At 43.8% G+C, this 15776-nt stretch overlaps 1 protein-coding gene across 2 annotated transcripts in view; it reads left to right on the top strand.

Moving 5' to 3' along the window:
* The window catches only part of RCOR1 (REST corepressor 1), a 146156-nt gene that overhangs the window by 54469 nt on the left and 75911 nt on the right, over positions 1-15776 (top strand). For both annotated transcript variants that reach the window (XM_082218450.1, XM_082218449.1), the window contains exon 3: positions 5225-5308. In XM_082218450.1, the coding sequence (XP_082074576.1) occupies positions 5225-5308 (84 nt within the window). The remainder of the gene's footprint in view (positions 1-5224; positions 5309-15776) is intronic.

Here is a 15776-nt window from a genome sequence, read left to right as displayed (position 1 = left end):
TCAGCAAAGATCCCATAGATTGCACTGCATTATGCTTTGATGGTGCCAAAATTTGGGTGCACCGTAAGAGGAATAACTCATTGGTGGCTGTCTACTGAGAGAAGAGAATGAAGAAGAAGCCAGTTTGGGTGACCCCCTTTCCCTCCTGCCCCACATCTCTCTAAATCTGATGTTGCGGCTTTGGGGACTATCCAGAGCCTTTTTAGGGCGCTGCAGCAGTCACTGAAAATTGGCTGGAAAGTCACCAGTGGAGACTACACTAAGAATGAAAAGGTGGATAAATGCAGTAGCTTTGAAACTGCTTTTATGGTACTGCTGTCTGTGTATTTGCATAGCAAGAGGTGGAAGGAAGCTCTTGGAATAAATGCCTGATGGCAATGAGCCTCTGCTCCCCCACCCCCCAGTTTTTGCGCAATGAATATAAGTTATCTGCAGCATAAGACTTGCAGCTTTGCTGTACATGTGACAGTAAAAAAAAAAAGCTGTCCAATTTAACCTGGCATGTCTGATATTGTGACATTTTAGGAGGTCTTCTTCTTGGTATTATGCCGTGCTTAGAAGACTTCTAGAATTAAAATCTTAAAATAGCAGCAAATCTGGCTGTGCTTTGAGTACTGTGTGTGCATAGGTGAGCTTGTTCATCAGTAAACTTGAAGTCATTTCAAAAATGTCAGTTCCAGAATTCACCAAGCTGAGGCTTGATCAACGGTTGAAAGTCCACTGTGCAAAAGGATACAGAGAATGAAATTGAGAGCACTGGTCATTCTGCAGAAAAGGGGCGTTTGCTAGAAGAACTGTTGTTGTTTAGTCCAGTGTTTCCCAAACTTTTTTGGGCAACGGCACACCTGTTTAAGGAAAAAAATCTCGCGGCACACCACCGCGGCACAGCCCCGTGACGTCAGCGCGCAGCGTCACGCCGGGAGGGACGCACAAAAGTGAAAGTTTTTTTCCCTCCCCCTTGCCGGGGAACCTCCAAGCTTTGGGGGTGGGAGGAGGCAGCAGAGCGAGGGACTGAGGGACGGCGGCAACTGAGGCAGCGGCGGCTGTTGTGGTGGTGGCGGCGATAGCGGGCGGAGGAGGGGGCGGCGGCGGGGCTTGAGGAGCCGTCGCCGGGAGTTGCTGCTGCTGCTGCTGTTGTTGCTGCTGCCCGGACATGCCGGCCTCCTCCTCCTCCGCTGTCTCGCGCTCCTCCCTTTTGCACGCGCTGCCCTGCCGTTCGGCACCCCCACCGCGGAGCCACCCCCGGCTCGACGCGGATCCTTGCCGCCACTGCCTCTCACCGCCCGACTCGCCCGCCTCCCTCCCACGGCACACCAACCAATGTCTCACGGCACAGTAGTGTGCCGCGGAACACCGGTTGGGAAACACTGGTTTAGTCGTTTAGTCGTGTCTGACTCTTCATGGCCCCATGGACCAGAGCACGCCAGGCACTCCTGTCTTCCACTGCCTCCCACAGTTTGGTCAAAGATCCTTCATGGATCACTGCCTTGCCGTGGCGAAGGGGCTTGAATAACTCAGAGAAGCTATGAGCTATGCTGTGCAGGGCCACCCAAGATGGACAGGTCATAGTGGAGAATTTTGACCAAACGTGATCCACCTGGAGCAGGAACCGGCAAGCCACTCCAGTATCCCTACCAAGAAAACTCCATGGACAAAGACAACAGAAGAACTGGAGATGTACAAAATCTAGTCATGGCCTAGGGTACCCCTCTGAAAAAAGCTACTCAGATGAACTTTTAGCTCCCTTAAAATACTTTGTAGCACCCCCAATTCACTTTTAATCCTGCTCTAAGTGAAATTTTGCCTGCAGCAAAATGTTTTGTGGAAGTTCTTGAATTGCAGAATGCCCTTCCACAAGGGAAAAGTTAACAGTCTCAGAAATGGCAAACACAGTATGTTGGGAAAGGGGTGGAATATGCAGAAATGGATCTAAGAAGAAAAGTAGTGGTCTTGACTTGGGGAAACATTGGAAAAATCAATTGGCTGGTACCAGTTACATGATTCAAAAGCACCTGGTCGCATTAATGCCCCCCCCAATAGTAAGAGTCCTGCTGCATCCATTATGTGCCATTTAAATAGAAAATGTGGAATTTGTATATCTTCATCAATCTAGGAGGACTTGTCGTCTCTAGAACTAGATTTTCCTACTGTGCTGATGATGCTCTTGGCATGGCTGCCTTGCAACACTCAGGTAGCCACACCCGGTTCTCTCTTTTAATTGGCAGCTCGTTTGCTTGACTTACGCAAGGGCTAGATTTCCTCTTCTGCCTTGTAACCGCCCTAGATAGAAGGAAGGAGCAGATAACACTTGGAGAACGGCTGTTCTCTCAAGCAGATTGCAGGCTCTCATTTCAAACATTTTATCAGCCTGATTGTTCTTCGCAGTGAGGAGTTAGGTTTGCGGGAACATAGGAAACTGCCTTATACTGTGTCCCACTGTTGGTCTGCCTCATTCAGTATTGTCTGCACCAGGGGTAGGCAAACTAAGGCCCGTGGGCCGAATGCGGCCCAATCGCCTTCTCAATCCGGCCCACGGAAGGTCCAGGAATCAGATTGTTTTTACATGAGTAGAATGTGTCCTTTTATTTAAAATGCATCTCTGAGTTATTTGTGGGGCCTGCCTGGTGCTTTTACATGAGTAGAATGTGTCCTTTTATTTTAAAATCCATCTCTGGGTTATTTGTGGGGCATAGGAATTCGTTCATTCTCCCTTCCCACCCCACCCCATATAGTCCAGCCCCCCACAAGGTCTGAGGAACGGTGGACCAGCTGGAAAAGGTTGCTGACCCCTGGTCTACACTGACGGACAGCAATTCTCCAGGGTTTCAGATGTGGGCCATTCCCAGCCCTGTTTAGAGAGGCCAGGGACATTCTGAATGCAGTGCATATTCTTCGATTGAGCTATGGCCCTTCCCACATGGCGAGAAATCATTCTTGCCCAGGAAGGATACTTGTAAAATGCCCTGGGCCCTGGAGATCTGTGGTTAAACTTCTCATGCTTCAGTTTGCTTTACTGAGTTTTGAATCTCTTTACAAGCGCCCGTTGATCAGGAATAAATTACCCAGCCTAGGCTTCAGGTCAGGCAGATCAGATCTGATGACCTCCAAGCCAAATATGGTGCCACCTTACAGGCCTGAACATATAGAAGCATAGAATTGCAGAACTGGAGAGGGGGGCCCCCTGAGGATCATATATCCCAACCCCCAGTAAGGCAGGAATATGCAGCTGTCCACCTCTCTCCGTACGAGCCTACCTGGACCCTGAGATCATCCTCTTGAAGACCTTCTTTGTGTGCCTCCTCCACGAGAAGTCCAGAGGGTGGCAACATGAGAAGCAGCCTTGTCTGTGGTGGCTCCCCATTTGTGGAATGCCCTCCCCAGGTTATGGAGCCTTCATTATACAACTTTAGGCGCCAGGGTGAAAAAACATTCTTCTTCGACCAGGCCTTTTGGCTGATTAACATCCTTTACACCTATAAATGCGTTTGTCTGTGGAAGGCGTTTTTATTGGTTTGTGGTTTTTTGTCCTTATTACACATTTTGTGTTTTTATCTTGTGCTTTTGTTTTGTAAACCAAGATCTACAGATGAAGGGCGGTATAATAAATAAATCAATGCGAATGGAATGCAGAGGAGGGGGTCTTTAAGAGACTGACTCAAAAGGGCAACTTTTATCTTCCCTATTTAACTTCCCTTTCTGAGGCCTTAGGAGCAGTGTCAGAGATCTTGCTGTTGGGTGTTTCATTAGCAAACATTTTCTTAGTGGGTCCCAGTGACAGTGGTTTTTGGGTGCGTGCGCTGCTGTTTAAATTGTTTTTGTGCTGGCATGCATTCTCTCCCCCCCCCCCACTTCCCCCCCCTGAATCATGTTTTTAATTGTCACATTTTTGCTTCTATCATAGCAGTTTTGGAAAACTGCACATTATGCTAAGATCTAAAATATGGTATGAATAAACAATATTGTGAGTGAACTGCGTTTTGTATAGTTGCCTCTTTCTATTTGTCCCAGTACAGTACTTGATTTTTTTTTTTTTAAGTTCAACCTAAGAATCCTATATAAAGTGTGTAAATTCTTCTTATGGTACTATTCTTCTTCCTCTTCTTCTTCCTCCTCCTCCTCTTCTTATTTGGCGATCACTCGTAACCGAGTAAGATTGTCTTCCATAAACACGGTTTTAACAATGAGTCCGTAAGTGACTGTGGAGGCCAATTCTGGATCCACACGTCCTTCCACAGTGGGGACATTGGTTTCCGGGTGGGAGTTGATCATGGTGTGGATTTTCCAAGTGTGCCTTCCTCCTAGCAAGTTTCTCCCTTGCATCCTGAGTTCAAGTGTCTTCAAAGCCCGTGACACCTTTGGTAAAGACTGTTCTTCAACTGGAGCGCTCGTAGGCCAGTGTTTCCCAGTTGTCAGTGTTTTTTAGATTTGCCTTGAGACAGTCGTTAAACCTCTTTTGTTGACCACCAGCATTACCCTTTCCATTTTAAGTTCGGAATAGAGGAGTTTACATTTATATTATACATTTATATTTATACTATACATTAAACCCCTTGCACTGGGAGCTGGTGTTTACTCCTCACAGAGCTACAATTCCCAGCACCCTTAACAAACTACAGTTCACAGAATTATTTGCAAGAGGGAATGTGCTTTAAATGTATAATGTGATACAGTGGTATTAGATCACACACCTAGAGGCCTTTAATGAACTCGTTCTCCTTCAACACCTGATTTAAGACCAGTCTTCAGGGGTAACTGCATATATAAGTTGGCTGGCACTGCTGGTGTTAAGAAACTAATCCAGCTTTACCTGCTGACACAATACAGCCAGACTCCCATTTCTCTTTGCTTGCTCTTCTTTTTCTCTTGGCTAATAGCTGGGGAGAATCAGAGAGCAACCTTTTCTGCAAATCCTGCAGTTTAACTCTATAGTGTGTTAGTGTGGGGGGTTCTTTTTGGCATGTTCCCTGAAAGTGCCAGAATCTTAAAGCAACAACAACAACAACAACAACATTTTGAATTCTGTTTCATCTTCATCTTCAGTTGGTCCAGGAAAATACTGTCAAGACATAATTTTTAAAATGAATGAAAACATTTCAAGGATTGCGGCTAGGTAGTACACTGTTCGTGAGCCTAATTATACAATTTCTTTTATCAGCGCTTAGAAGCAGTAAGATTCCACCTTTCTATTTTATTTTAACGTACATATATATGTGTTTTCTTCCAGCTAAACTTGCAAAGCGGTCCCAGGAGAGAGAAAATCTTGGCATGCTGGTCTGGTCGCCCAACCAGAATATTTCTGAAGCAAAGTGTAAGTCTCTGGATTTTTGCTTCCCCCCAACCCCCCTACTTTTTTTTTTTTTAAAAAAAGCCTGTTTAAAAAGGCAAATAAAATAAAACACCAGGATGCTTTCTCACTGGGGAGAGACTACAGCTGTAACCTACTTTGTGTTTTCATTGTCCTTTAAGTGGAGTTTTGAGTCTGTGATGTAACACAACCTTACGCAAGGTTTGCTGAGGCTGATGGGAGGTGTTGTCAAAAACCTCTGGATGGAGAAAGCACCTTTAATTCCTTCATTTCCTAATCACACATCTTGTGAAAATTCAGAGTGCAAGCTTCCCAGAATTCTCCCTAAATTATTGGACGTGTTCTATGAAGCATTGGTCAAGGATAAGTGCCATTGGCTTTACTGGTTTGGAGAGGGAGGAAGGAAAAAATAATGGCAGCTCAGCTGCAGGAGTAAAGTTTGTTGGGAGCAGGGTTGTCCCTAAGAATAAAGTGGGGAGTAACTGTTCAGAGGCAAGTATTCCCATTCCTGCTATTTAATTAACAAGTTTCCGATAAGAATCCCCAAAAATATCAGGGTGACTGAAAATAGGTTATTTGCACTTTTCTTACTGACTTTTTTTTTATAAAGAACCTTTTAAAAACGTGGAATGGCCACTCAAATTTTCATTATTAGCCCTCAAACTTAACTAACAGTAGAACATTTGTTTGTTATTGAAAGCATTTTTTCCCTCTCTCTTAGCCAAAAAGTTTCCTTGAGTGGCTTGCAAAAACTGATGACTCATTCAGGGAGTCATGACACACGACGAAAAAAGAAGGGGAGGGAAGAGGGAAAAGACAAGCACAAATTGCAGCTCTTATAACACAGTTCTGTAGTTTTGCCTGTGCGGATTCTCTCTTGTCTCCCCACCATATCATATTTGGAAACAGAGCAGGTGACAACATTTGGGCCAGGCAGGAAGGATTGTTCTTGGTACACAGTTCTTCCTTTGGGCCAGTGGCAGGTGTGGTTGGAGAATGCCTGAGGCCTTGCCCTAGAGAAAGACATGAGGGTCAGTTACAGAGGCTTGATGGGCCTTGGTCTGAGGCTCCCCGTCCTCTTCTGCTCTATTTTTAACCTGGCCAATTGCATGTTGGATGTGCATTCTGTGAGGTTTGCTGTTACCTGGCTACATTCAGATCATCCCAGTATATGCTTGGAAATAGTAATGACTGGCCACTGAACATATTTTGTGAATCTTAAATGATGCTGTTAGCGTAGCATTCAGCATAGATTGCGTTAGGTGTTTTCGATTTGTTCAGCCAGGTTGGTACTCCCTTGAGTGCGGGCTTGTTGCCAGTCAGATTTAGTCAGTAAGTCAGGTCAGCTAACTGACTCTACCTGTAGCTATAGTTTGTGCACCTTCAAATAACATGGAAAAACTGGGATATACATGAAAAGTAAAAGGTGCCTGTGTGAGAAGGCATTTTCTTCTGGTTTTAATTGCCATTTTTTTGCTCTATAAGACTCACTTTTTCCCTCCTAAAAAGTAAGGGGAAATGTGTGTGCGTCTTATGGAGCGAATGCAGGCTGCGCAGCTATCCCAGAAGCCAGAACAGCAAGAGGGATTGCTGCTTTCACTGCGCAGCGATCCCTCTTGCTGTTCTGGCTTCTGGGATTCAGAATATTTTTTTTCTTGTTTTCCTCCTCCAAAAACTAGGTGCGTCTTGTGGTCTGATGCATCTTATAGAGCGAAAAATACGGTGCAAAGAAGTTTGGGCTACCATAAATCTGTTGGACTTTCAGTCCCTTTTGGTTGTTTTAACTGCAACAAGCTAACATGGCTACCCCTCTGGAAGCTTTCTCACAAGGTTGTTGGGGAACAGGGAGTGTAGAGTCCATGTAAGTCCCAAAGCATACTGTTCGCATAACCGGGTGCCTATGCGAAGTTCCCATACAGGATCTGAGCACAATAGCACTCTTATTATTCCTAGCAACAGGCACTCAGAGACATTCTGCCTCTGACACCAAAGGCAAAACATTTTACACGGATAATAATAATAATAATATCTTTATTGTCATTGCCCCCTCTTGGGGACAACGAAATTACTTGGCTGCTCCATCCACCCAGGTAGGGCACTCCACACAAAATCAAAACAACTATAAAAACACTAATTAAAACAATACAGTATAATACAGCAAGGAAGATTAGATGACTTTCAAAGTCCAGGCTTCCCATTCAGGGCCAAGTAGCGATTCTTCTTGCTGTTCTGGCTTCTGAGATTCAGAATATTTTTTTTCTTGTTTTCCTCCTCCAAAAACTAGGTGCGTCTTGTGGTCTGGTGCATCTTATAGAGCGAAAAATACGGTATATTTTCACCATATGCTGTTGCAAGGAACATTGTCCAAACACAGAAAATGCTTTGAAGAGCGTCAAGCTTTGCTGAATGGTTCCAACTTTTAAACAGCTTATACAGACACTCATATTTTAAAACAACAACAACATAATTATGATTTATTAATGTCCTTTTTGTATTCTTCAGGTACATACTGTTCCCTTATCCAACCATGAGGGATAGAACTTTTTGGAAAGTGATTTAAGGCTCTCAGTTCTGATAGGGTAGAAGGAGGTTTGCAGCTCTTGGTCTTTATTCTCCTTCCCCTTTATACTTCCACGGGATGAAGCTTTTTTGAGATCTTGTGAAGCTTTGCATCTGCAAATTAGCATGCGTTCTAATTTGAGCTGCTCAGAAAAAAAGTGTAGAGCTGATGTTCTCTAAAAGTTGTTGTTACAGTGTGCTTTAGGGCAAAAACTGTTGGTGCCGCCTTAAATATAACCAAGACAACGCAAATTAAAAAATAAAATAAAATTGGAACATAGGGAAAGGTGGGCAGTCATGACCACATGGGCCCTGGACTTGTCTTTAGCCTTTTCCAAGGAGCTATAACACCTGCCTCCCAAATGAGCAGAAGGCGTGGTCTGTTGTTTTCCTTCCAGTTTTCTATAAATATTATACGTCGACTGACTTGCAAGGTTAAATCACGATAAGGCAGAATAAGTTCTCTCTTCCGGGGTCTTTGCTATAGGATGGCCAAGCTGTGGATGACCGGCAGAACTTGTGGCCCCTCAGAAGTTGCTGAACTGTGTTGCCCATCATCCCTTACCATTGGTGAATCTGGCTGGGGCTGATGGGAGTTGTAGTCCCATAGCATCTGGAAGGGTACAGCTCTCTGCTCGAGGGCATCAGAAAAATTATCAATCCCTCCCCCCCTTAGGTGTTCGTTTTTGGGACAAATACAGTGGTGCCCCGCAAGACGAATGCCTCGCAAGACGAAAAACTCGCTAGACAAAAGGGTTTTGCGGTTTTTGAGCTGCTTCGCAAGACGAATTTCCCTATGGGCTTGCTTCGCAAGACGGAAACGTCTTGCAAGTTTGTTTCCTGTTTCTTAACACCGTTAATACAGTTGCGACTTGACTTTGAGTAGCCTTTTTTGAGTTTTTTGGTGATTTTCGAAGCTTTTCCAAAACTTTTCCGACACCGTGCTTCGCAAGACGAAAAATTCGCTAGACGAAAAAACTCGCGGAACGAATTAATTTCGTCTTGCGAGACACCACTGTAGCCTGAGATGAGACTGATTTAATGCAGTGACAGCCAACATAGTGCTCTCCAGAGCTGCCCTCCAAGTTGGACTCCAACTTGTCATTAGCATGGCCTATGTGCAAGGGATGGTGGGAGTTGTAGTCCAACACAAGAAACAACTCTGGGCTGCCAAGACTAGACACAATTTGCTGGTCCCTGTACATGAATTTCTGTAATGGCACGTGCAATTCTCTGCATGTATTCTCTGGTTGATTGACCTATCTCCACTGAGGGTAGAAGGCCATACCACCTTGTTGAAAGTCTGTAATGTATGTATGTGTGTGTGCACTTTTCTGAAGTTACTGCACTTCTCCTGGCTGTAGACTTTTTGTTTGTTGTTGTTGTAAAAAAATACCCGCCAGGAACATTTGAAGTGCCACTTTAATGTGCGATGCACAGGGGAGTGTTATTCTGATCAAAGGCTTCTCCACCCACATCAGAAAACTGAAGGAAAAGCGAAGCTGGGAATAATTTACATAGCCAAAGTACATTTTATTAATACCAGGGAGTTCAACTTGGATTGTCTTTCTTCTCTAACTCCAGAACCAGTGGATCTAATCAAATACTAGGCAGTGTCAGACATAAAGGGAACCCATGGTTTGGCGCTGTTACTGCATGAGTGATATTTGGGTCCACATGTTTCATCCTCCCCTTGTCTGCTCAGGATCCTTCATTTAGTTCTGGTTCTTGGCAAACCATAGTTTCTTGTGCAAACTGTGGCTTGCTAAGAGCATGAACCTGAAGGAAAGAAAGGGAGAAAGTGGATTCAAAGCTTCATTGGTTGCATAATATCCTGCCCTGGTTTGGCATTATGTGATTGAACCTCTGGATCACATGTTCCCCCTCTCTTTCTTCCTTGGCTTAATGAGTTACAATATTTCCTACTTTTGCTTCATGCCTTTATTTACTTATATTATTATTTAAAATATTTATGTCCTGACGGTTATAAAACATACAAATCATAGCTTGTAGTTACAGTCATACCTCGGGATAAATACACTTGAGCGCTTTGAGCACTTTCGGGTTGCACTCCGCAGAGACCCAGAAGTAACGGAGTGCGTTACATCCGGGTTTTGCCGCTTGCACATGCACAGATGGTCAAAATGACGTCACACACATGCGCAGAAGCGGTGAAACGCGGCACGCGCAGATGCGCTGTCGCATCTTACGTTCTGTTCGGGATGCGAATGGGGCTCCGAAACAGATCCCGTTTGCATCCCGAAGTACCACTGTATATCCAAACTTGCAAATTATTGTTTGAATTTTCTCCTGAACCAGGACTTAGCTGGTCAAGCACAAACCATAGCTGTAGTTGTTCAAGGGCAGCAGCAAACCAGGAAGTATCTAAGTGGATAATTCCCAGAGATGGATCATATAGCACAGGACTCATTTCCATAGCACCCAACAACACATGTTGGGCAGCCTGTGTTCATATGTACACAGGTCAATATTGAATGTGAATTTTCTGCAGCCTTTTGCTGCACGTGCATTTGGTCGCAAACCTAAGTTTGGTGTTCCTGTAATATGAAGAGTATTAGGCAGATATCCACCTGTTTCATTGAGCTTGGTTGAATATTAGTACTTTGTAATGCTGCAATTTGCAGGGATGTGGGTGGCGCTGTGGTCTAAACCACAGAACCTAGGGCTTGCCAATCTGAAGGTCGGTGGTTCAAATCCCCGCGAGGGGGTGAGCTCCCGTTGCTCAGTCCCAGCTGTTACCCACCTAGCAGTTTGAAAGCACGTCAAAGTGCAAGTAGATAAATAGGTACCGCTCTGACGGGAAGGTAAACGGCGTTTCTGTGCGCTGCTCTGGTAGTGGTTTAGTCATGCTGGCCATATGACCCAGAAGCTGTCTGCGGACAAATGCCGGCTCCCTTGGCCTATAGAGCGAGATGAGTGCCGCAACCCCAGAGTCGTCCACGACTGAACCTAATGGTCAGGGGTACCTATACCTTTACTAATGCTGCAGTTAAGGAGCCATTAATCTTTTTATGTATTATAATTTTAAGGTTGCGTTGGTTTTTTTACCTTTAAAAAAAACACTTTAAAATATTTTTAAAATAAATTTAATGCAAATATTAGATTTTTAACCTTTATATACTTTTTAATATTTATTAATGTAAAATAGGATAATGTATAAGAGTGTTCTGTATGAATATTGCATAATCTTAACATATATTTAAAATTGTTTCCTGTTTCACGCACTTGAGGAGATGAGACCAAAGGTTCTCAAATGGCTTGTTAACTTTGTATTATTTATTACGATTACTTTATATACTGCTTCACACCAAAACAGGCTTCTGAGCGGTTTACAAGTATAAAAGCCAATGATTCTAGCCTTTTCCTTCTCTCAATCTTATAATTTCATTAAGTTTTGATATTATGCCAATACACCACACTTTTTTCCCACCTCTGCTATTAATTATATTGTCATTGTGTGATAATTGTATTCTAGCTTTGCCCTATGATCGTACGGGGCAGAGCAGACGAAAAATAGTTTTATTAAAAACAAAGAAACAGACACTTCTGGTATGTTACTAGTAGTCAAAGAAAAGTCTTGTGTGTTTGAGGCACTGCTGGGGAAAATTTCCCCTGTGGTGGCTTAATCAAATATGTTCATGTTTCCTAACAATGCTCTTAGAACAGCTATAAGGTTTTTTTTAAAAAAAATGGAGGGGGGAACTTAAATATCTGTAGATCCGCATCTCACTCTGTTCGCATTTCCTTGTTTCCAGTTGTTATTCTTGAGGAAAGTTGGTTTTCTACTTTAAAAGTGACGTGCCCCATGTTATTAGCCACAAAGGTCCAGAGTAATTTGACTTAGGTGCAGCCTGCAGCCATTTTGAATCAGTGTGGGAAACTTGCTGTTGGCTCCAGTTGGGTGTACATAGCGATCTGTACTTGGATTCCTGCTAGCGTTGCAACGTTTACTAGACTAATTTTTTTCGATCAGCCAGTGGTCGATGGCTGGGACTGACGGAAGGTCGTAGTCCAAAACATATTGAGGGCACCAGGTTGGTGAAGCAGGTCGCAGATGATAATTAGTCTCTGTGTTTTTGTGAATAGCTTTATATTCAGATATAGATATAAAGCCTAAAGGTAAAGGGACCCCTGACCATTATGTCCAGTCATGGCTGACTCTGGGGTTGTGGCGCTCATCTCACTTCATTGGCTGAGGGAGCCGGCGTACAGCTTCTGGGTCATGTGGCCAGCAGGACTAAGCCGCTTCTGGCGAACCAGAGCAGCGCACGGAAACGCCGTTTACCTTCCCGCCGGAGCGGTACCTATTTATCTACTTGCACTTTGATGTGCTTTCGAACCACTAGGTTGGCAGGAGCAGGGACCGAGCAACGGGAGTTCACCCCATCCGATTCAAACTGCCGACCTTCTGATCGGCAAGCCCTAGGCTCTGTGGTTTAACCCACAGCGCCACCTGCGTCCCATTGATATAAAATCTACTTCATTACAATAACCTTTTTTGTGTTGTAAAGAGTCTCTACCTGTTTTGGGACTACGATTCCCACCATCCCTGACTACTGGGCCTGCTATCTAGGGATGATAGGAGTTGTAGTCCAAAAACAGCTGGAGACCCAAGTTTGGCAAACCCTGGTCTAGAGGAAGATCAGTATAAACTGAGTTATATCCAATTAAATCATACTCTGGGCAGCGTATGAGATCGTTCCTTTGCTTTGAACAAAAGGTGCAAAAAGCTCTCCCTATTGCTCATGCAATGTGAGACCATGATTTCCATTGGTCTTTGGCGCTCTTCATCCTCCTCCTCTACAACCTTCCTTGTCACATCCCATATTTTTCGGACGATTTTGGACCCTACCACACACACACCGGCTTGGTGGCAAAGTGGCAAGACAAAGGGAGGACAGACAAAACAATGGGGTCCCCACTTACAGTTTACATTTAGCATTGTAAACGAATTCTGTTCTGTATTACAGTAGAATTTGAATTCGTGCATTCAAACAATAATATCAGTTTACAGTAGAATGTGGAAAGTAAACTACCATGAGAGCTATGGGTGAGGGGTAGTATGCAAATTTAATTAATTAATAAATAAATAAAAAGGTGGCACCCAATTTTAGTCACACACGGTGAGGACCCGTTGGAAGCATTGGGCAGCAAATGCAGAATTATTTTTTTGGGGGGAAGTTTTTATTGTTAAAATAATTCAGCATTAATACACACATATTGTGAATATACAAGCATACAAACATACATTTCATACAATCCTTAAAAATATTCAAGCATACCTACATTCAGTCCCACAGATAATTCCTTTTCCCATCACCTTTTGAACTTTTGAAAACAGCAATTTGCACTGAAATGCAGGTGTGCAGTTGTTAGCCCTGTTGTTACTGTCCTCAAAGTCATTTAGCTGGCCTTCTCCCCAGTGGAAAAAAATTAAATACAAAATTGAAATAAAAGTTTCCATATTAATTGCAGCTTCTTTTACCATTCCCCTCCCCTCCCACGCCATGCTCTTAGTTATTAAAAGTATTTTAAGGGGCAGTTTGCCTCAGTGTCGCCCGTAACGCACAAACACACACATTTCTGTTGTTTATTTTCAGTACTATTTCAGCAGGGTTTGTTGGATGTCATTAGCGACACAGTGGATTCAAAATACTGAATCCTCACACTAGAGGGGGCCGGAGGAAAAGGAAAATCAATACTTTGTTGCCATGGCAACTGGAGGAGGCCTGGGTTGGCCTGGGGTGGTCTCCTCCATTGAATTAATACATTGCTTCGGTTTTCTCTCTTTTTTTTTTTTTTGCCCTCTGCCCATATAACTAGCATAGCCAGCTCCCCTTCAGAGTCCTCAGTTTAGCCAAACAAAAAACTCAGAGCACACAGACACCCTATCCTGGAATTCTTTTCTCTTGCAAGACATCATGACGTAGTTGCCTCCTTTATTCCACATGGCGGGATCATACTCTTCACCAGCAAAACATGAACAAGGTTTCCCTGTGTTTTTGCATGTAGGATGTTTTAGGGAATTGCCTTAAACAGAAACAGATGATAAACAGTACCGGAATCCCAGGTGATATTTTTAAGTTGGCTTTGCTTTGTTTTTGGCGGTGGTTGTGGTCAGAACGATGTGATTTCCTTATTTCTTTTTTTTGGTGTTTCTTGCTGCTCTGATACGACCGATGAAGGTCAGATACGAATATTCTCCCGTCATGTTAAGTTTTACCTGAAGTGCTTCAGGAGTGTTCCAGAAATCTATTGAGTGTCTGCAGGAGACAGTCTGCTGCTGCTATTATTATTATTATTATTATTATTATTATTATTAGTAGTAGTAGTAGTTTCCCTTCTCCCCATTTTTATTCTCACAACAAACCTCTGAGGTAGGCTATAAGCTAAGGGGCCTAAGGTCATGGCTGTGTTGGGATTTGAACCCGGATCTCCCAGGCCCTAGTCTCACCAAATTTATCTGCAAGTAAAGGCCTGCTGCTAATCGAGATTTTGAAAATGGCGACTTAAGGGTTGTATCAAGCTAAATTCTACTCTCTACACCCCCTGAAATTAATAAGTGTGACTTAGTCATATCTGTTCTTTTCAGTGGGTCTGAGTAGAACTAAAGATGGCTGTAACCCTATGAAAGGAAGCTAGGATTTGCCTACACTTAAAAAAAAAAAAAGCATTCTCCTTCGTTTTTAATTAATCAAGCTCTTGCCTCACCTGCTGCAAGAAGTCACAGCTGGGAGCCTGCGTAGGTCCTGTGTTCCCACATTATAAACTGTCCCAGATTGACGAGAAGCAAATGAATCAGGCTGTTTCAGTTCATAGTGCATTACAAGAGAATCTAGTAATATTTCAACGAGCCAGACTTTCCGCCTTACACATATTTTGAACTGCCACTCCTATGAGCACCAGACAAGGTTGGCAAAGGCTGCATTAAACATTGATCTTAGCCCACCGGTTGTTTGCAAGACGGCATACACACTGCACGTTCAAAATGTGCACACCCACTACCGAATCCTGGGAACTGTAGTTTTACGCCTAACAGCGCTATAATTCCCAGCACTCTTGACAAGCTGCAGTCCCCAGAATCCTTTGCGAGGAAAAGATCTGCTTAAATATATGGCAAGTATGCAGCCTCCGTTGGCTGCTCTGTGCCTTTGCTCTTCTTTGCAGCCTTCTGTGCAAAAGTTGTATGTGTTGGTGGTGAGGTCTTTCCAGGGGTTTTCTGAGCCTTCTTCCCACTTCCTCCTTCTTTCTGCTGCTGCTGCATCCTGTTGCACACATCTTAATACTAAAAGATAATGATCTAGGAAGGTGAGAAAGGCAAGTAGACTCCACCTGTTTCTCCTGCAAACCCTATATTATGGTCTGCCAGGGGGGTGGGGAGGAGATGGGAGAATAACTGTTGAATAATGAAAACCTTGGAAGAAGCAAGTACGTGACTGGGAGGCAAACGTACAGGAAAGCAGAAATCAGCTCAGATAAAAAGTGTGACGTCCTGCAGTTGGAATCAGTCATTAATGCATCCACCATCCTGTTCACCCATTACTTACTGATTGATTGCATTTATCAGGCGCTTTATGCGCTAAAAAGTCTCCTAAGCGACTCAGGGCTTAAAATAGGGGAATACAAAGGGGATGAATCGAACTACTTTGACATTGCTATACTTTTAACACTTACAGAATGCCAGGTGCTGTACTGCTGCCAAGAGAAGCACAGTCCCTATGGTGGGGGGTGGCAGTCTTCACCCTACTCCAGTGAACCGTGACCCCCAGGCTCCCAGCTTTCACTTTGTTAAAAAAAAAAAAGTTACTATCATTTATAGAACCTGAGATGTGAGGCACAAACTTGTGGATGTTCACAGTCCCTTCCTAGAAGCTGTACCAACTGTATTCAA

Source organism: Podarcis vaucheri (assembly GCF_965113315.1).
Source record: "Podarcis vaucheri genome assembly, chromosome: 1".
NCBI classification, from domain to species: domain Eukaryota; kingdom Metazoa; phylum Chordata; class Lepidosauria; order Squamata; family Lacertidae; genus Podarcis; species Podarcis vaucheri.
Note: the sequence above shows the minus strand (reverse complement) of the source record. Positions and strands in the feature narration are given on the sequence as shown.